The sequence below is a fragment of the Acipenser ruthenus genome, chromosome 5 (assembly GCF_902713425.1).
Source record: "Acipenser ruthenus chromosome 5, fAciRut3.2 maternal haplotype, whole genome shotgun sequence".
In the NCBI taxonomy this organism is placed as follows: domain Eukaryota; kingdom Metazoa; phylum Chordata; class Actinopteri; order Acipenseriformes; family Acipenseridae; genus Acipenser; species Acipenser ruthenus.
In genome coordinates this window covers 39,135,569-39,157,979 of record NC_081193.1, presented here as the reverse complement: position 1 = coordinate 39,157,979, position 22,411 = coordinate 39,135,569, and the positions used below count along the sequence as shown (strand labels likewise).

Here is a 22,411-nt window from a genome sequence, read left to right as displayed (position 1 = left end):
ACAAAAAAATGGTAACATAGATCAGTATGGGTCCAGAATAGCCATTTGATAATTGGGTTAAGATTTCTCAATTCCACAACTTTGCAATATCAATGATAGGGTTTACTAAAGGAGTTTTCAACCCTGGCCGTCAAGTTCTACCCAAATAAAATAATAAAAAGTGGTCTGTATGTTAAAAAAAAAAACACAAGGGGAAATTCAGCAAGCACATCATCTCACCTCACCTCACCTCCCCTGTGCGCTAACACAGTATTTAATAAAATGAATCTGCCACGACCTTCTCAAGCATGAAACCTGTTTCTTGATGTCAGAACAGCCCATCTGGCTGTATGCACATCAATCGGCATCCTTTTTTTGAAGCAGCTTTGTTGAAGAAGTACCACTGTTCATAAACCTGTTGTGCAGGCTGGTATTGATACACAAACAAATAAACACTTATCTTTTTTCAGTTTGTTTATTTGTCCAGGTAGTGCTCTATGTGTGTGTAGTATATGCAGTTTGACAAACATCTTCTGGGGATGCATTATCCCGGTGGTGGAGATGTAGTGGAAGCTTTCGTAGGTACGTATCACATTAGGGTTTTACATTGATCTAGCGGTTCTTATCCAATTATGATAAAACTTGCTAAAGGCATTCTTTAGCACGATTTATTGAGTTTATCTGAATCTGGTGGTATATGGAAGCACTCCTATTGTCTTAGTGTCACACATTTTTACTTATTTTTTAGAAAACTGCCTTTCCAATTGAGATGATACTTGCCAAGGCCATCACAAGAAATGGCCTGTTTGTGTGCCTGTCGCCTGTATGTCACACTTACATTTTAACATTCTGTTTTAGACAAGTGCTTATCCAATTGTGATGAAACTTGGTAAGGACATTCTTTAGAACATGAGAAGATCGGATTGTGGGTTGATATGGAGGTTTCTTCTATGTGTTGCACAATTATTTAACATGTGCATACTGTGGATGTCGATCCTGGGGATTTACTTTTTCATGATATTGGCTCTAATTTTGTATTTACTGTTGTGGCAGGCGCTAGATTTTAAATGCATTCAATTCAGCTTTTGTCTCAACCAACTTAAGATATTAGGACTTTACTGTATTTGAATTTGTTAGGAAGGAAACCAGTATAGAAGGTGAAAGAGTTTCAAACACCTGCAGTGTGTGGCTTCCAGGCAGTTACTATAGCACTTTTGGAAGACTCGTTTGTCATTTATCAATACAGTATAACTTTCTCTGTCTTCTGTTAAGCAAAAACGGTACTGAAAGTTACTAAATAAAAATATCAAATTTATTATTCATTTGCATATGATGACGGTCTGAAACAACCAAAATAAAAGCAGTAAGACTGTGCTGCTGTAGCTTGTGATTGTCTGCAGAAATCTGAATCAATTCATTGCCAAAGAAAAGTATGCTCTTTTTTTTATTTTTTTTATATATATAGATCCAGTATTGCAACTCTGCTCAGGCATCATCAATTATGTTTTTTTTTTGTTTTTTGTTTTTTTTTAAACGCAAATGAGGACTGTGTATTACAAGGTAAAAAGTAAAAAGCTGGCTATTCTTGTTGTCTCATTTTACTTTGTTATGCTGCCATCTTGTGGTATTTCAGTGTAAGACACCTGAGTCTTATTTATTAGTGTTCGTGCTAGGTGCTAATCATGCATAAAGGCACCTGGACTTATACTTGGGTACGCACTGTTTTGCACTGGTTTTGAGAAAATGTGCAGTATAAGCACTGTGATTGAAAAGAAGTGTACATACACGGCATGGGGCAGAGATGTGTATGCATTCCTATACATCAACATGGTTGTGACAGTAACATTGATAAAGGAACACATTTAAACCTTGGATTTCTAATACATTTTCACTTTCTCTTCAACTCGTTTCTAAAGTAGTCTTGCATAAAAGCCCATGCACTCCCATTACTTAAGTGCATATATTAGCCATTTTGGAGGCTTTTAGGGCTCAGTGTAGACCCAACTTGTTCACATAAATCCCCACAGCTCTATTTGGGGGATGAATTGTGTACACATTCAGAAGCAGTAAATACTTTATATTCTTCGCTTTATCAAAAAGCATTACCATGTCAGTAATTATAGTTCTATGCATTTACTGCTGTGTTAATCATGTTTAAAGTGGGCCCACTATCTTCCCAGCTTGTTCTGTACAAGGTTTCAGTGTGTAAAAGCAAAGACTTGCAAACATTTGTTTTTATATATCAGGTTTCTATATTAAATATCAGCTTAACCAACCTCTAGCACCTGAATGTGTTTTTGAGAACAGAGGAAATAGAACGGTATACTTTGAGTGAAAAAAAAAAGATTAACTTTAGTAAGCATAATCTTGTGCAGAACAATGTTCCTGATTTCCCAAGTCAATGGACTGTGGGGCTGTTAAATACTACAGGAGAAGTTAGTGATATTTAACTGTCTTTCAACAATGCAATGGTTATAAAATAGTTATAGGGACAGAAAGTAACTGTAGATCAGTGGTGTTAACTGTGTGCTCATGAAAAGCATATAGTTCCTTTGAAAGGATGAGTAAATTCATTTTAAAAAGGTTGTACATCTATCATCAGTTGTAAAGATGGAATGATAAGCTCTTCTTTGAACAAAAAACCCCACTTGTGTCTTGAGTAATAATGACAGGTCCCAAATGACTGGTCCTTAAGGGGTTAAACTGAGAGTAGACAGCTGTTGGGTAGAGGAACCAAGATTGTTTTTGTTAAAATCGTTAAACAACATGTGGTTTTGTTAACTCTCGTTCAAGAAATGTTGAGGAGACTGCAAGCAATTCTGCAGTGTCTTTTAGAGCAAATCATCACGCCTCATTTTGATATACAAAAATGTGTGGAGCCTTATTAAGCATGAGAAGAGTTCCTAACGGAGAAGTGTGGCAACCCAATGCACAGGCAGAGCATTTTCAGACCTGACATATAGCCAGCCTGTGCACTACCTCATTACAAACACAGCTGAAGCTGTATGCATTTATCAGGGATCAGTGATACTGTGAGCTTCCCTACATTGCCCTTTGAGTATTCCTTATTAGCCAGTCATGGAAGGGGCCACTCTCTTTAGGAGTGAGGGAGCTGTTCCATCCTCATGCCCATAAAGGTGTGCAGGGCTAATTGTGTTGAGTACTGGGACCTAACTTGGGAGACTAAATACATTTCATTTGATACCTAAAAAATGGAAAATAACCCAGCTGAAAGGGTAGTGCTTTTGCACCACAGCTTCAAAATCTGCACCGCACTTTGTAACTACTGAATCAAATAATTTCTGACAATATGCAATTAATCACCATTCCTGAAGAAAAGGGGCCGTTGTAGTTTTATTTAAACTAACCTGCAAAACATGTAATGTTGTTTTGTATACCAAAGATAGTTGCTTCTTTAAGAATCTGCAAACGTTATACAAAGTGATACCAATAAAATCAGAAAGAAAAAAATAATAAACAAGTAGAATAATTTGTTTGCGTGTGGTTTTCAAAACTCAAAGAAGCATCTTGGTTGCATAAAAGGCCTTCCACGAATTACATTTGTAGCAGCTGTACGACAAAAGAGGCGGTGGGGTGAGGTGGGGGCAGATTTATGAACCTGTGGTTACAATGATGGAAATTCCAGCATTCACCAGCTCTATAGTACATGCCAGTCAGAGCATATGGTTTGTTAGTTGTTTGAGAAGACTTGGTGCTGGTTGTGGAGCTGGTTAAACTGGTCCAAGACAAATATGTCCATTAACGTTTTACTGAACATTGCTAAAGTCAACTGTTTTCTACTCACTAATTGCTGGATGCCCGCCCAGCAAGAGGCTTTTACATATTTGTTCAAATACCCTACTCTTAGATGCTCACACCAGCAGTTTCTGGAATTTCCAACAGTTTACACAGACAGGTGGGACATAGGGCCTGGTTTCCACAACTTGTTAAGTGGATTATGAGTAAATGTAGTCAGTTTTATCAATTTCAAAGTAAGACACATGCTTTTCTTTTACATTTCAAACGAGTTACCTACATAAATAAAATATATAATTACCAGTATACAACCTAAATTCCTGTGAAAATCCCCATATCCGTCCTTCAGCCTATTCTTTAGAAAAATAGGGCAAACGTCATTGTTTTCTTAGACTGTTAGCAAGTTAAATTACCCTCCCCTTCTGTGGTACGATTGGTTTGAAGAATTGACAAAGCCACATTCAACGACGATTGGCCAAGGTTTCTACTCCCATCCAAGTAAGAAATTATGGAATTGAGGGGAGGGGCCAGTGTGTGGCAGCCAGCATAAAAGCAAACATGTTCAATAGTACCTGTGTGTTAGAAGGCAGTTAATATATTTTGCTGTGCTACATATTTCTATTAGTAGGTAAATAGAAGAAAGAAAGAAAAAAACTAAAACAACAATCATGCCCAACATAGCAGATCAGAGGACACACTTAATGCTGGAAAACTACATTGGAGGCAAATTTTTGCCTTGCACAAAATATGTAGATGCATATGACCCTTCAGTTGGAGAGGTGTACTGCAAAGTGCCTGACAGTGACAAAGAGGAGGTGAGACCAGAATGTGTTATTTTAATATTGAAATCATTGTGTTGCATAAAATGACAAGCATTATACTTTAGTTAGAGACTGTAAATGACAGAGCTGTTATCACGTTTCATGTCACGTTTCTACTGCAGGATTCGTAGTAGAGAACTCACTAGTCTGTAGGTGAAGACTAGTACACTGTCTTGTCTGAGATCTTTTATCTCGTGATGATGACATATCGAGTTACTATCAGAAATGTGGTTGCCTTATGCACGCAAAATGTATGTATTATGTTTCCAGTCTGCGTTGTGGCAGGTTTAGAAGTCCTGCCTTAAAAGCGGGCTGTTTTTTTTTTTTTTTTTTTAAATAACTAAGTAAACAATATGCCAGAAAAGGCATATACAGTTTTGATGGTAACGCATACAGTAGTACAGTTTTTTTTTTTTTTTTTTTTTTTTTTTTAATAAGCCTGTTATGAATGTCTTTAAAAACACCAAAACGTAGGTCAGCATCTTAAAATGTGGAATATAATCTCTAATTTGTATTGGCCCTTTGAAATCTGCCTTTGTAAAATATACAGTAATTCAAATCATAATATGATATTAAACTATAAACAGTATTTTTGATTTAGGTACATGTATGCTAATCATTGAAAATTATTTTTTGATGATTCACAGGCAACCTTTGGTACTGTGCACTGAATGTAGGTAATATTTAAACAGCTTCAATGTTAATAATTTATTTGTACCTTCACCAAACTAAACATAGCAAAATCCCAAAAGAGAGTTATGCAAGTCTCTCAACTGCATCCAATCCAAGTGCACTTCTGATAAACAGTGTGATCAGGTGTTCTACTTGAAAAAGCAAATTCCATCTGTTTGGCAGTATTGAGGGTTTGGCACCTGGGTAACACAGATATAACTTTCTTTATCTTGGTGACCAAACTTAATGAAGATCGAGGCTGGCCTGTATTGTGTATTAAAGTGGTGAAAAGTGATGTCCCTGACCCTTTCTTGGACAGACGTACAGTATTTCACACTAATGTTGTGACTGATCAGCATGTGACACGCATTTGCCAGCACAACAGTGATCCTCTCACACAATCCAATACTTATATTTTGGTACTTTTAGTTTTTTTTAACATTCATGAATAAACTCATTTTCTCAAAGGTTGATGCAGCAGTGAAGGCAGCCAAGGAGGCTTTTCCTGCCTGGTCCTGCAAGAGCCCCCAAGAGAGGTCTCAGGTGCTGAATAAACTTGCTGATCTCATCGACGCCCACCGGGAAGAGTTTGCACAAGCAGAGTCTAAAGACCAAGGTCGAAACGCTAGATTAAGCACTAGTGTACCAGGGGCACTGCAGTACTATCTATTTACTGGCATGCTAGTCCTTTGTGAATTATAATAGTGGACAATAATGGTGGATTGCTTTTTACATTTTTATGATAAACCAAATAGAAATTAGAAATAAACTGATTAACTGAATGAAAAATGTCAGATAAAACAGCCCTTTCCCAGAAGATAATGAGTTGCACCGGCTTGTCAGACTTATTTTCATATCTTCACTTTGGGTAAAATAGAGAAATATCACAAATAGTAAATAAAGAGTGGGGCATTTGACAAAAGATACTTATCAGTTCTCATTCTGCATTAATTTTAAGTGCTCAGTATCAGTATCAATACAAACAGAAACCTCTTACATATGGTAACAATGTATGTTAAATGGAGGTTATTTGTGTTGTATGTACAGTACTGTATTTATACCTTAATACCTGTAAAACTAAAATGTGCGAACAGTTAACTTGTGCATTTTTTTAAGACACATTGTAGAACTTGACTCAATAATATTTAGTGGTCAGGGGTGTTGTACTATGAAGTATCACAGCAGTGATTGATCTCAGGCTCAGGGGGTTCAGGTTATTCAACAGATCCAAGGTTCAACACAAACCTCTACTAACATCATTGCAGTATGAATGTTGTTTTTAATTTGATCCAGTCACAATACAAGGTACTTCCCGGTGCATACCCAGTGTCTGTGATGTGTGCTTTTCAGTAGCCAGTCATGTTCTTTTTTACATCACTGTAAAAAGCAGAAGCATACAGAGATGACAGCTGTAGCAGTGGAAATTGAACCTGTTTTACAATAAAATTAAAAAAAAACCTCAGAGCATGTCAATAAGGGACAAGATGTACATTTTTTGCTCATTTCAAAAACGTGTTGAGCTCCAGATCTAATTGAAACAGGCTGTGCTGTAACGCTGTTGCAGCCAGGTCTGCCTCTGCTTAGGTAGGATGTAGTACATGTCTCCAACCCATAATTCACTGTTTGGTATTTGAGACCCAACTGTCTCTTATGGTATACTGTTTACTTGATTGATCTGTCTTAATTGTATCTCTTGTGTGTATAGGAAATGTGAGAGAGACAATTCTTGTGTTAGGCGATGTAACTGAACATACATATTTTTTTTTATATATATTACAGGGAAAACACTTACTTATGCCCGAACTGTAGATATTCCCCGATCTTCTTATAACTTCAGATTCTTTGCATCCTCTATCCTCCACCATACAACCGAATGCACTCAGATGGACCACATGGGCTGTATGCACTATACAGTGCGCACTCCAGTGGGAGTAGGTAAGACTACAGTTCAATGAAAAAACGTATTTTGTAAACCCGTCGCTACTATGACTGTTAATATCTCATAAACCATTTGAGATGCCGACTGCATATATTCAGTGTGAAGGAAACATAACATTGTGACTGAAGAATGCAACAATGTTGTGGTCATGGAACATTTTAATCCATGTGATACAAACGAGACCACACACATTAATAAGATAGCGTCTTTAAAATTGGTGCACAGCTGTATTCTATTATTACCTCAGTAATATTCAATTCTACTATATTCTCCTGGGGGATGCTTTTTTTTGTTCATCAACCCCTTGGAATAAGCTGGGCTTGGAGCTTTTAATGAATTATGTTTTATTAATTTATAATGATGAGTTTTATTACTGCATATTGATGATCTTTTTTTCTATTTATGGTTGTATTCTTGCGATGTCAAAATATATGATTTATTATAATAATAATTACAGAAGATACATTTGTTGTATTGTTTCTATTGTATTTGAATGAATTGTGCACATAGTTGCAATCTGGGGGAATGCAGTAACAAATAAAAACATATTTTTACATTGTGGTGCTGTCTTTCTGTACCATTTGTCATTCAAAGTTTTAAACATATGAGAAAAAATAACTTGCTGGTGCTCTGCTAACATTGGAGGATCCTTTTTCTCAACCAAAAGTAAAATGAACTGTGACAAAATTGACATCTCTGGTGGCTACAGTTGTTTTGCAGGAATAGTTCAAGCTATATAAAAATGTTTTTTTAAAAAAAGTAAGTTTGTATGCTCTTTTTTTTCTCTCATGGCAGCTGGTCTCATTAGCCCCTGGAATTTTCCCTTGTATTTGCTGACATGGAAGATTGCCCCGGCTATCGCAATGGGTAACACAGTGGTGGCCAAGCCTAGCGAGATGACCTCAGTCACTGCCTGGATGATGTGCAAGCTCTTAGATGAAGCAGGTTGTTTATCACGGCAGCTGCCAATGGGGTATATGCAGGGTTGTGCTCTGCCAAGTCATTCCTTTCAGAGCTATGAAATTCATCCTGCCCATCAGGAACCAAAAGATGGCATCAACTACCTTTTTGATCAACCGCAACACAGGCCGCTGTAGCTGACGTCTGTGTGTTTTTGCATTATCATTTTTCAGAGATCTGTATGGTGGGAGGTTAGCAAATTGTGGTTTCTATAAATAGTTGAAAATACTGGAAGAGAGTTAAAAAAAAAAGTTGTCTTTAAAATCTGTGACTTCTTTAGTTTTTCTGAAAAAGCTGACAAATTTTAAGCCCATAGCAAATACAGGAATCGCTTGTTTTCTATACAGCAGAATAATCATACAGGCTTATGTGCGTGATCTTTATTCAAGCTTTTGCTGCAGCATGTTAGAAAAAGTAATACTGTATATTATTATGTTGTATGCAATGTTGTATGATTGAATGCATGAAACACGACTAAATACAGATTACCTAGAAACCTTAAGTCTAATTTGTTATAGAAGAGGTTTCCCTATTTACATACTTCAGACCACTGAGCAGTCATGCAGAGTGATAACTGTAGGTGTTACTGATATGTCTGTAATGGCAGTTTCTGATTGCCTAACCTGAGGACTGGCTTCTGCAGGGGTCCCGGCGGGGGTGGTGAATGTCGTGTTTGGGACGGGCCCCAAGGCCGGGGAGGCTCTTGTTTCTCACCCCGACGTTCCCCTGATCTCCTTCACCGGGAGCACAGCCACTGCACAGCGTATCACCCAGCAGAGTGCCCCCTACTGCAAGAGGCTGTCCATGGAGCTGGGGGGCAAGAACCCTGCCATTGTCTTCGAAGATGCCAACCTGGATGAGTGCATCCCCACTACTGTCAGTTCCAGCTTCTCTAACCAGGTAGACGGCTATTTTTCTTGACCTGTTTTCTGGCCAGATAGTTTTCACAGCACAGCAGAGTTATTGTCTGACTTGAATTTTCCTTCAATATCTTTGATAAAAGAAAATAAGTTTATCCACAAGGTGGCTCGTGCTCTATTAAACCGATTCAAAGAAACCTAAGGTAACGTTGGTAACAATAATAATAAAAAAAAACACTTATTCCATTATCAAATAGATTTGACCCAGTTATTCAGTTTGATATATTTAAGATATCTAAAAGCGCTACAATAAATGTGATACTTGAATGTAAAAAGTTAGAATATCATCTGGAACATTTTGTTTAAAAATACACACAAGGTACAAAAAGAAACTCAAGCAAATACAGGGGCATTGACAAGCATGGTACAGAATGCACATACATAAAGGAGAAGCTTGCCCTGTATCTATTATCATAGCCAAACAAACAGCCATCCTGAAAGCTCCAGTCAGAGAGCTCAGGCATATGCTGTAATGCAGATGGAGTGGAATGGCATTACTCCTAGTTGGATCTTATTGTGTGCAGGCTTTTATTAATACCACCAGAGTAGACTTTCCTGTAGTCACTGTAGTCAGGAGAGTTACACATGTTATAAATATAATGAATGCAAGCCATCCTTTCTCTGTTTTCATACAGACGGTTTGGGAACTGATCCACAATACCATTTAAAAAATGTACAGGTTTAAGCATCCCCTGAATACACGATTGGGTCACTTATCATCCAATACAGATGTACCCTTTAGAGACAAATTGAGTTGTATATATATTTCCTTAGGTTATTTGTAGATAATTATAATTTTGAAAAGTCTATGTTTCATCAACAGAAGACTTTTGCCAATATTTTACGAATAAATGGCTGGTTATGTAGTAATATACTGTGAAGTTCAAAGAAAATAGGTCAGGCTGTAATAGTTCAAATGACCACAAGAGGGAACTCTTTGCACACTAAATAGATATGTAGTACCTACAGATTTTGCAAATGAAATATCTTCAGTTTTGATGCAAATATCTGATTGGGGGGTATGAGTACAACCAAATTTGCAGTCAAATCCTTTGGATTGTTTTTGGAGTTTGTATATTATTCTTGAGTGTAGATTCAATTAATCACATGTTACCTGATTGTACAGGGGGAGATCTGTCTATGCACCAGCAGGATCTTTGTTCAGAAGGGTATCTTCAATGAGTTCTTGCAGAGGTTTGTAGAAGCTGCCCGGAAGTGGAAAACTGGAGTTCCCTTGGATGCCACAGCCAACATGGGAGCTCTTATTAGCAAGGAGCACCTAGAAAAGGTATTGTGTATATACAGGGCTGGCATAGTCCACACTGGCACAGAACAAGCTGTGAGGTTTTCTTCAGGGTTAGTATATACTGCATATGGAAGTGGCACAAGCATCTTTCTGCACATAAGTAAAGCATAAACTCACTGTGTAGCAGAGTAGGGGCTCTATGCACAAAGCTCTTCTGTTTTTATTAATTTTGATATCCAGTTAGTTATTGATGAAACTGTTATTGGCTTAGGCTGTGTACACACTGGGTCTATTTAGAGGGTTCGGTCCGCACTCGGTATGGTACGGTACAAAATTGTATCAGCGTGCTCAACAAGTTAATAGCAGAGTAATGTATTAAGTTGTGTTAGGGCCATTCAAAAATAAAATAAACAATCTTATGGATTGTTTGTTTAATCATTCTGATATGTGTTTATCATGTTTAAATGGTTATAGTACTAGCTCATCTATTTCTTTCTTTTTGTAAATTTTAACATGTTTTGAGATGCCAATATAAAGAAAATAATGAGTTATCATCTACCATGAATACACCCGATGTTTCATTTTTAAACTATTATTCTGTTATTATATACTATTATTTTAACATCTTTAGAGTTGCTAAGATGTCAGTGAATTGAAGAAAAAAAAGTTTTTCACTGCAAATCTGGTAACCCTAAACTAAATGGACTGTAGTGCAAGAAACTACAGTTTGGTCACAAAAATAGTTAAATATATTCTGTTTTTTTCTCAAATTACTTTGTTTAGTGCCTACAGTAGGAGAACAGCAGGCAATCAACACATGCATGAATTCAATTAGTGAAGTGCGGCCCTGTTCCCCTGCTTTCATCCACAGCAATATGTAAGAATCTAACATATGCTATTAAAAACTGGAGCAATACTTCAATAGCTGCCATCTTTCAAGATACTTTCAGGATATTGTAAACATCTGGTTCACATACCATATATATATATAAGAGGCGAGTGCACTTGCAAACTGCATTGTGAACACAAATGAACTGGTCCTGAAAAAAATTAAAAAAGACAACAACAAAAAAAACCCTTAGCTCGCATCCAAACAAACTCGGTCCCTTTGCTCGCAGATAAGTGTGAACAGCAAGCACACCGATACATTATTTCAAACTAAACAAACCCGGTGTGAGTGCAGCATTAGTCAAGAAAACATTCTTGATTATCCATTTTTTTTATGATATCATTTTTTTTTTTTTTAAATAACCTACATTCACATTTTGTGAATAGAGCCCTGTGTAAATTAAACCAAATAAATGGCTGCTCTGAACTTCCAAGTATCTCATTAAATTGCAAAAATTAAATGTTACAGTAGTATGATAACGACGTTATAGTCAGCTTTCTCTTCATTTTGAGGGGTTGACATAAAAAAATATGTATACCTTTTGTAGTGTAATATGGTGATTTAATATACTCCTAATTTTAAATTTCCTAGCTCCACTTATTGGCAACTTTAAGTGTTTTCCACTGAGTAGATGTTGAAGTTATCATGTTCCATCGCTGATCTGCTGTAAAGAGGTTTCTGGGCAAATATGCTGAACAAACTTGCCTACATTTAATGGAGTACCCTCTGCAATGTGCTCATGACCACCCTGAATATACAAAGCTCTTATCTCAGTCTGGCTCAATTGTATTTCCCCAGGTAAAGGGTTATGTGACGATAGCTCAGACAGAGGGAGGCAAAGTGCTGTGTGGTGAAGGAGTGAGTTCCCTGGACCTCCCAGTCAAGAACCAGACTGGCTACTTCATGTTGCCCACGGTGATTACAGGGGTGGCGGATGAGTCGCGCTGCATGCAGGAGGAGATCTTTGGCCCTGTGACTTGTGTGGTCCCATTTGAGAATGAGGAGGAGGTCATCCAGAGGGCCAATAACGTCAAGTATGGTCTGGGAGCCACAGTGTGGTCGAGAGACGTGGGCCGAGTCCACCGCGTGGCCAAGAAACTGCAGGCTGGGATGGTGTGGACCAACTGCTGGCTAATCCGAGACCTCAGTCTGCCGTTCGGTGGCATGAAGTTTTCTGGGGTGGGCCGGGAAGGAGGCAAGGATTCCTTTGAGTTCTTTACTGAGGTCAAGACCATCACAATTAAACACTGACATTCATAATGAAGAAAATATGAATCCCCTGTAATTATGTTGATTTAGCTGGATAGAGAGCAATGACTATTAATGGGGTCTGCTGTAAAGAGGCTTCTGTTTGTTGTAGCAGTTTTTAAAGGCGTGGTCAAGTGATACTGGTTTCTTCCACTAGAAGAACATTGAATACTTGCCCATTATTCCTGCACCCCTGACTCACCTTAACTCGAAAGCTACTTTTATTTACTATTCTCCTGGGGTGGAGTGCACCAAGCAGGCGTAAGACTTTTTCAGGTCATAAAGGGGTCGTAACTGTACGCCTGCTAGGGGGTAGGTGAAGGCTGGCGTAGACAGTCAAATAACATAGGGGATAGCGGCAGACAGTTAAATATAAAAGCAAATCAGCTTTGAATATTGTAAAATAACATTTAGTTTAGCAAAAGCCAAAGATGGGTGGAATAGTACATTGGTTGGATGATTTAGAACAGGGGTTTTCAACAGGGGGTACGTGTACTTCTAAGGGTCATAGGGGTTACGCAGGACGACATGCACAAATAAAAATGAAAGTAAGAGAAAATAATGATCTTGATTTTTTTTAACGTTATTATGGTCTGTAAACCACGATGTATACTTATTTAATATTTGTTTAGCAGCTCAAAGTTAACCTCCTAATAATAATAATAATAATAATAAAAACAGGATCTATCGCGTCCACATTTTCCACTTGTACACATGCGCGATTTCGATTGCGTGGATTTCCACTCTGATAGGTGAAGCAGGCGTCTGGCGAGTGTGCCTGGAGAGTGCTCTGTGTTGCTCGTGATGTTTGCTGTTTTCAATTTGTATCAGTGAAGCAGTGTTTCTGCATTGTTTAGAAGTATAAATGCTCCGGTAAACATAAATAGTCATCACAATACTCATACTTTGGCGGTTTTTGTTTATTACCGCGGCTGGATTTTATTAACAGCAATAGCGGCTGGTTGAATATGTGTTCGGTGTTTGATACATTTCTTACTTGCAATAGAAAAACGAAGGAAAACACAAACGTCAGAAAGTGCAAAGCGACATAAAGTTATACAGAGTCCATTTGGATCATTTTTATTTAGTAACTATAGTTTTATCTTGAGGTTAATGTTTTTGATACTGTAAACATTTTAAACGGCACACAATTATGCTGAGGTGGGAAGTAAATAGTGACGTGATAAACATTTACAGTGCAGACGGGAGAAAAAAGAAATGTGTTAACCAGATTATTCTGCCTTGTATTGCAACTGTGGTACCATTCAGTGATCGAAAATTGTAAAGGGTACTTTAGCTGAAACCTCCTGACAGAAAGGGTACAGTTTCAAAAAGAAGGTTTAAAACCACTGATTTACAGTACCGATGTGCATGCTTCGAGAAAGAATCATATGGGACAGATTTAATCCATTGGATATGTTTGATCTTGAGCTCTATCGGCGCTATCGATTACCAAAATAAAACCGCCTTCGTTTTATAGATTAAATACGGGATGACCTTCAGTATATGAACCAAAGTAATGCTGCCGCCTTCTGACTAAATATTACTGTCGTTTTAATAGAATTAATTAATTGGCTATTTCCGTCATTATACACCAGGGGTGATTTTGCTTTGCTGCACTTGGCGTGGAATTAATTTTTAAGTCGGGTTTAAGTTGAAAGTAGTAACGACGGCGTAATTTACGCCTGCGTGGTGCACTCTGCCTCTGCGCTTTCCACTAGTCGTAGTACAGTTTCATTGCACTGATGATCCCCATGAGCAAACATGAAAAAAAAAAAAAAAGCCTGATCCTTTACAAACACACCACAGTATGGAAAACGAATTTAGGAAAGCATAGTCAAACATTAAGCATCCTCAAACATTAAGCCTAGAGAGTAAAGACCCACAAGTGATTTTTGCATCATTGTGAGGATAAAAGTTAGAAAGTTATAACAGGTGATGAATGTGAGGCTAATAATCAAATGAGTCTCCCTGTCTCACACTTAGTCTCACATTGATGACACAAAAAGGCCTTGAGACATGAATGAACTAAGGCTTCTTAATGAACTTTTGATCCAAATCAGAAAACAATTAACATGAATGAAATGTGGGTATGAGACTAAATCTCAAATCAGGTTAATATTACACCTTTACCAAATTAAAGCATGTCTATGGTTCAAATCTGTATGAAATACTGAATACCAATAAAGAATATTCAAAAGTCATAACATTTCTCTATCTATGAAACATGTGTTTTTATTATGTAAAACTAAGGGACCACTAAAAAAAAAAAAAAATCATGTATGCTTTTACAATGATATAGTGAAGTAAACTTTTAACAGCGGGGAGATACAATGCAGCAAATGACACCAGAATTATAATTACCATTCACCACAAATCCCATGATTCTCATTGGAAATACAGTATTAAAAATATATATCTATGATTTATTAGTTATCCAAGTGAACTGAAAACTAGACACAAAGAAACAACAGTCCACGAACCCATAGCATACAATTTCCCAGTTTTTACAGAGGTGTGAATGTGATGAAGCCGGTGTTCTAAGTAAGGTGCAGTGTTTATAACAGTCAAGAAAGACCAATTCAAACCAAATCTTTACTTAAAACAAATCACTGGCTTACCACAAGAGAATTGGGTCACTCATTAGTTTAAGGATCCATTTATAACAACGTAAAACATTTTGCAAACGAGAGAAAGCCAGTCAGCCCATCTGTGCTTCTCTGGTTCAAAACTTTGTCAAGTCGGGTCCCAGTGATTCAGCATTAACAACTAGTAACCCATTCCATACCCTCAGCACTGCAAAGGAGTGTCTCCTACCCTCTGTCCTAATTCTGGTACATCTCCAGCTGTCCTCTTACCTGTCCCTAATTTCTCTCCTGCGCGTAAAGCTTTGATTGGGGTTAACTTTGGTCAACTCCTTTTAAGATTAAAAAACAAATAAAATAAATAAAACACCTATAAGTGTGTCTCTTTTAAGAGTTCACCACAATACATTTGCACAGTAATTTTGCACTTTTCCCATGCTGTTCCAGGGGCTATACTATGTATTTAGCATAGTTAACCATTGTTTAACATGACAAAAGCTATGGGATTTTACTTTAACTTTTTTTTATACAATGCTTAGCTCTGCTTATGTTGCAATTTGTTATTAATAAATGTTGAATATTTTTTATAACATCCTTTAAAAGCATGTTATAAGAGTGTGCCTCATTAATATTAAAACTTAGAACTGACACATCTGAAAACTATGATTATATTAGAGATGTGAGATGAAATTCCCCTTAAATGATCATTTACTTGTTAATCCCTTTCCATAAAAGCAAATGCAACATACAAATAAAATAAAGCTCACAGAAGAAACTGTTTGATAACGCTTTGAATTAGTATCATCTGAACAAATGGTTTCACAGACCCCGATTAGCACTAAAGGTAACATTAGGTAGCTCAAACAGTAGTGCTAACCAGGGTCAAAGTGTCGAAATAATCTGCAGTTTTCCATGCCAATGACACTCAGAACAGTTAATTCCCTGCTTATTGTTAGTTATACTGTACAGATCCATTGCTTTGTAGCATATCATGTTCTAGGATGTGCTGTTCCTATTCTTGTAATGCTTCCGACATTGTTCTCAAAACAGTCTTCCAACCTGGACAATAACCTTGTTGTTACTGTGTGTTTTTCTGTAAACCATGTTGGCCAAACCTTGGCACTTGTGGTGGGCGTAAGGTTGTTGTGAGTTTCATTTAAGCATGGATTGGCCTCCACTTGTGCATACCACTTTCTCTCACCTAATCAAACAATCTGTGGCATCACGTCTGTGCCACCAACGTGAATACAGTAGTCTCCGTGTATAGGAACATCTCCTAAAATAACACTTCGGCTTAGGGAACAATGCTCTGCCTCAAGGAACTTCTCTTAAAAGAACACCTTTTTGGCACAGATAGCAATTAGTTGCTAACCGATTCAAAACTGATACAGAACTGTATTGCAACCTGATAACTCATCATCAAACTCAAATTCAAATGGTTTATTCAATCTGTTCAAAACTGACTTGTCATCGCGAGAGTAATCTAGAGCAGCTGCTGTATTTTCTTAACATGTGGGCTGTGTTAATAACCATTGTGTTAAAATTCATGCTTGTTTTGAGTAGTTCTCTTGTATTCATAAACCTGTTAGAGCATCTGCTGCATTTTTACAGTATGTAGGGAGCATTCTTCATTTAGTTTGTCAGTTTGTTTATTAAAGTTAGTTTATTATCATAGTTTATTAACATACGCTTGCCTATTGCTTTTCTCTTATTTTGTTTATTTCATATGTTGATGCTCGTGCGTCATGACATAAGTAATAAATAGATTTTTATTTGTTGATTTATATCATGATTGGCCTTGGCATATTGTATCTGGTGGTCAACTCTGTCTTATAGAACACTTTGGCTAAGAGTACACTTTGCTTGCTTCCCAAGGAGTGTTGTCTTATACCAGACTACTGTAATACTGCTGAAAATGTCATATCTGTGTTGTGATAACACAGGATATAGTATATACATCAACATGTTTGCTGATCTGTGTACACCTAGGAAAAGCTTTTAAAACTATCCACAAAAAAAGCCAAGAAAGTAAACTACTGTTATTATACAAGCTTTTTGTCTATAATAAAAAGGCTATGACGTGACTAAACAGCCTTTTCTTTACAATTTACAAACAAAAACTTTGTTCACAGAGTTTAGCTAATTGACTTACTAATTCCTCAGAAGCAAGAATATATGGTTGCAGACAAAAGTATTGGCACCCTACGTTTATTATACCATAATTCAAGGTAACAGATTAAGGACACGCATTTAGTAAACTTTAACCATTTAAAAAAAAAAAAAAAAAAACACAAAATACACAGCTTATAGTAATTTTACAAATAATCTTTATCAAACAACAAACAAACATATTTAATTTAAAGTATTCATTCATGACAAAAGTATTGGCACCCCTGCTTTCGTATTTTGAGTGTCCTCCTTTTGTTTTTATCATGATGTTTATGATAATTCTTAACCAGTGTGTTACATCTTGTTGGTGCAATTTGAGCCTGTTCTGTCTTGCATATTTCCTTCACCTCAGACAGATTTGATAAACAATGCTTGGCTACATTACCTGTAATTTTCTGTGGACGCCCAAGCGTTTCAGTTGAATTTGTTCTGTGGTACTTCTTGATTATTGCTCTGATTGTGTATTTTGGTATTCAAATTTCTTTGATACTGTTCTGTAGCCATTTCCTTTGTTGTAGTTTGCCATGAGTGATTTTCTAAAAAGGTGAATCCAACTTTTCTGTCTTGACCATCATCTGCTGTGTTGCCAAAACATTCTTCTTCAACAGTTGGAAACGCTAACTTCTTTTTCTGACTATTGACTTTATAATGCAGCTTAGTTACAAACAAATATTATTATTATTTTTTTTTATATAAAGATTGTTAAACTACCAGAAATAGTGTATTTTGGTCTTTTCTTGAATTATCTTATCTTAAGTGTAGGGTGCCAATACCTTCATTTGAGACTGTAAAATAAACTAATATATTCTAATTTTGAGGCTGTGGCTGTTTTTTTTGTACATGCGTTGTTGAATTGACATGAACTGTCATTGAAATCCAGTTCCATATTTAGTTAATTTTTAATATGCTCAGAAAAAGGTTATGTCCGGGCATGTGGATTGTACAATTTTGTGTTGACTTGCAAGACCTGAGTGCTTTCATAAATCTTGAACTGCCAAAAAGGTCAGAATTCAGGCATGCTGGTTTAAGCGTCAGAACTGAGTTATAGCCATGATAAAATCATATTCTGTTATTCTGTACGTGTACGGGAATTCCTAGTGGAAATGATTGTTTTGTTAGTCTGGCCTGGAAGATAAGCCTGGGTGTCACGTAGCTCCTATTAGCGTGATCCACCCAAGACATGGTCTGGAACATTGCTTTGGTGTCTTGGTGCCAGGAGGATCAGCCTAAAAAGAATCTGTCTTACTTTTTGGGGCTCACTTCATGAGATCCTAACACCCCTCCACCGCAGCCCCCTTGTAGCCGTTTCGACCCGCGCATGACACTGCGAAAACGTACGTTATGGTTGTAGCCTCTTTACAGTGCGAATAAGATGCAGACTTGTCCTGCAAAAAACTCTTACGCAAAAACTAGCTACCCTTTATTTTCATTTACATATTTATTTCATTTTAATTACACGTTTTGAAACCTTTGTAGTGGAAATCTACACGAAGAAAGCTCTTTTATATGTCAAAGGATCAAGTCATCACCCCCCCACCCCCACCACCTTCCAAAAAAAAAAATACTGATTTTTGTATTTTCCAAAATTGACAGGAATGGTAATATATACTGTGATATACTGCAATAAATAAACAATGATACCAAACTGCTTTCAGTACATTTTTTGTTCTTAAGTTATACCCTTACAAAATATACTGCAAGAGGTTTATTGCAGGATAAGGTATAATTTATGATAGAGTAACTTACTGCATTACAGTATTATTATGGGTATTTTGCAGTTGTCGTACGTGCAAAATTACTGAAGTATTATTGGTGGTGTGTTTTTTGTAAGGAGTGTTAAAAGAGCCTGTAATTATGTCAAAAAGTGAAACTTTTTTATAAGTGCTGTAGTTCTATCTGTATGGTGGTTTATTCTGTGCCGATTTCAGAGGTAACCATCATTAACCACTTGCAAAGGACTTTGACTAGTTGAAATCAATACAAAAAAAGCCTACAAGATATGTCTATTATCTTTACAGGCCCTTCCTGTTTGATAGCAGGCTTGCTATTCTTTTCTTAACTAAACTTTCATTGTAGTTCAAGCTAAATTGAACTCTTGGCAAAAGATAACTAATGACTTCTAATCATGTTTTACAGGAGCATCTTCCCGTATATCCTTGAACCACTATCACTGTATTGTCAGACTGATCCAGTCATCTTCCTCTTGATGATAAATAGTTGCAAACTATCTGCCTACTCAGCTTGTGGAGATAAAAACCATGATACACAAAGTCAGAATGCTTTTATGAGTAAGAACACAACACTATTATTATCCAGAAAATGTAAGATACATGACAACAGCATTATTTGTGAAATAAATCTAAATCATTAATAGAACAGCTGTGGCCTAGCAGCCTTTCACCTTTCACTTAGCCTCGAAAGGAGCGGCCCTCATCAAAAAGAACCACCCTCCTCATGGAAACGGAAACAGAAAAGAGGCGGAGGGGCAGAGGAAGAGAGATCAAGATTGAAAAAGCTATTGTAATGTCGCTTTTAAGCTATTGGAGCAGAAGAGCGGACTTCTCTTCGAAGTAAATTCTTTCTGGATTTGAGTTCAATCAAGCCTGGTGGTTACCCTTAACCTATTGAAAAGTCTAAATATTTCAATTAGATGAACTGTCAGTAGGGCTTTTGACTATAGGTTATAACTAATAAAACACAGGTAAAACAACCATGAATAAAAACCAGTGAAAGAACCATGTTCATGGTGCTGTTTACTGTATTTGCTGCAAGAGGTAGAGAGCTCACTGTGATTCCCATGTGTCCTGCTATTAGATTTGAGCAGTTCTCAGGATGCCTCACACATCGAAATCCCAGCAGAGTATTTTGGGCAATACCAGAATGGACCAGTAAATTGAGATTTTGGGCTGCATAAAAAAAAAAAAAAATCGAAACACAAAACTGTACAAAAGCCTGACAATGTCTAAAAATAAACTTTAAGAAATGGGAAAAATAAAAACTGGAAAGCAGAAGTCATAACTATACTTAGTTAGCAGAGTGAAGTTTAAGGTGTATTTTCTACCCTTGTGACCTTTTTGAGCAGAATTGTAAGGTTTTATAAAACATCCAAGCCTTATTGACATCAATTCTTTCTTGTTTTGGCTACAAAATTACAAAAGAATATGATTTTTGGGGTAAGATCCTTTTTTAAAAGGGATCAAACAAACTATTAAAGGCAACCTTTGGGGTCCCTAAAGTTTTCTACTTCCGAACCATTACGGTAAATGTTTTCTGTTTAATTCCAATAAAGTTCCAACTTTTCAAAGAAGCAAAAGCTTTAATAATAGTAATGTGTCCCTTTCTCTCAACCCTAACCCGTACTTCCTTGAGCATGTCACCCACTGTAGCATGCAGTGCCAGTGCCCCCTGATATTAAAGTGCCTGCTACCGAGCGGATGTTGAACAGATTTTTACTCATACACAGGGCTTTATTAGCGTTAGGGTTAGTGTTAGATTCAGCTGATAGTTCCTGTAATGAGTAAACCACGTATCTGTACTGCACTTATTCAGTGTGCCAGGGCCTTGAGCAATCTCATTTTGGCATGAGCATGATACGCCCACGCTAGAACAGAAGTCTCTTATTATTGTCGATTGCTGTTCCACTTTCCTTCCTGCTTCGACATATGAGACTTGACCTTGCCAATATATGCCTGGGATCCTAAATTGAGATTTTGTTTTCATTATTATTCTAATGAGCTTGAAAATCTGCTGTTAAACTACAGTAAACAAGAGTGTTACATCGGAAAACCACCATTTGTTTAATTGCTATATAACTGCTTGACAAATTAAAGTACTAGTAGCTAGCAAACTAGTTCCATGCTTGTCCTCTGCCATGCAAGTCTCACTTATTTTAGCAAACATGTATTTTCATTTTAAAATATGTTATGTGGTACATATTTAAGTTAAATACATCTCTGTCATGCTTTTAGACTCTTGCGCTCCTTTTAGCCAGTAACATGCTATGACCCAGTGCTGGGGTGAAATGACAGACTTTTTGGAAAGCAAGGTAAGACCACTGAGAATGTTCTTTAACCTAGTGTAGTACCAGATGTCTGTTTAAAATTAAAATACATGTTTGCTGTACAGTATGTAGTTAATAGAAGTGCAAAATGGTCTACCGGAAGCCATAATAGTAGTACAGCATTTCATATTGGATTTCAAAATGTCACGTTTTTCAATTTCTGTCAGTTTTGCATTTATATGGAAAACTACAAAACAATATGTAATTCAATATGTTAACGTAACATTATTCAGCAGGTTTCATTCAACTTTGTGAAGCAAAATTAGTTCATTCTATAGGGTGATGCAAAAGCTTTGGCTATAGGTGTATGCATACTAAAGCAAGTTATTAATGGCAACAAAGGCAATGACAAAAACACAAGGGGGTGCTATTGTAACACCAAACTTATCATCACATGCATCACTTATTACAGACCTGTCTGCTAAGTTTAATTCAGTAAAGCTCCATACAGGGTGGCTCAGGGCAGTGGCAGCGAAAAATGGTGCCATTTACATTTCAGTTAATGTAGTTTAATTTCAGTCCAGCCAGTAACTACATTATGTAGGCATGACTGTCTCCAGGTCTTTTATGAAAAAACTAACACAATTAGCATTTATTGCAGGGCGTGATCATTAATCTAAACATAACTGGAGTTTGAGAGATAATCAGAAGAGGGTGCACATATTTGTGAAACGTCGTCCACAAACTGCTTTCCTAGCCATGCATGTGCAGGCACTTACAGATGCTGATAATGTTTCCTTAAGTGCTTTGCCTCCTTTATCTCTTCCATAATTTCCAAATGCTCATTCGGAATTCTAAAGCATCTTAGAGTTTTACCTTTACCTCTTTTACACTACAGGGGGCAGTCTCGTACTGGCCTCAATACTTTTTATAGGCACAGATTCTATACAATGAAAACTATATACAATATTAGACTATAGACAGCTACTGTAAATCAAGACAAGACAGTACACTTATTGGACAGATTGTAAGTAGAGACAGGTAACTCTGTTTTTCGAGAAAGCTGATAAGATTCTGTGGAGATAAAAGGTCTAATTACAAAAAACAATAATAATAAATGATTAAAAGTTTGGTGGTTACCTTGCCTCTAATTCCCCCATATCCCAACCAGGTTTAAAACACATTAACATGGATTAATAACAATTAAAGAAGTCATAATTACAGCTT

At 36.9% G+C, this 22,411-nt stretch overlaps 1 protein-coding gene across 1 annotated transcript; it reads left to right on the top strand.

Moving 5' to 3' along the window:
• Positions 1-4,258: 4,258 nt before the first annotated feature.
• On the top strand, positions 4,259-14,637 carry LOC117402440 (2-aminomuconic semialdehyde dehydrogenase-like). Its single transcript, XM_034003575.2, has 7 exons — positions 4,259-4,550; positions 5,697-5,844; positions 7,008-7,163; positions 7,963-8,112; positions 8,771-9,027; positions 10,174-10,335; positions 11,981-14,637. The coding sequence occupies exons 1-7, from the start codon at positions 4,404-4,406 to the stop codon at positions 12,431-12,433; spliced, it is 1,473 nt and encodes a 490-aa protein (XP_033859466.1). The 5' UTR covers positions 4,259-4,403; the 3' UTR covers positions 12,434-14,637.
• The last annotated feature ends 7,774 nt before the right edge of the window (positions 14,638-22,411 follow it).

What these genes read in the sequence shown, in the direction of transcription:
- LOC117402440 (XM_034003575.2), top strand. Translation starts at nt 4,404, where the DNA reads ATGCCCAACATAGCAGATCAGAGGACACACTTAATGCTGGAAAACTAC. An exon ending in CAAGCTCTTAGATGAAGCAG is followed by an intron (nt 8,113 to 8,770) that starts GTTGTTTATCAC and finishes TGGCTTCTGCAG; the next exon opens with GGGTCCCGGCGGGGGTGGTG. An exon ending in GTTCCAGCTTCTCTAACCAG is followed by an intron (nt 9,028 to 10,173) that starts GTAGACGGCTAT and finishes CTGATTGTACAG; the next exon opens with GGGGAGATCTGTCTATGCAC.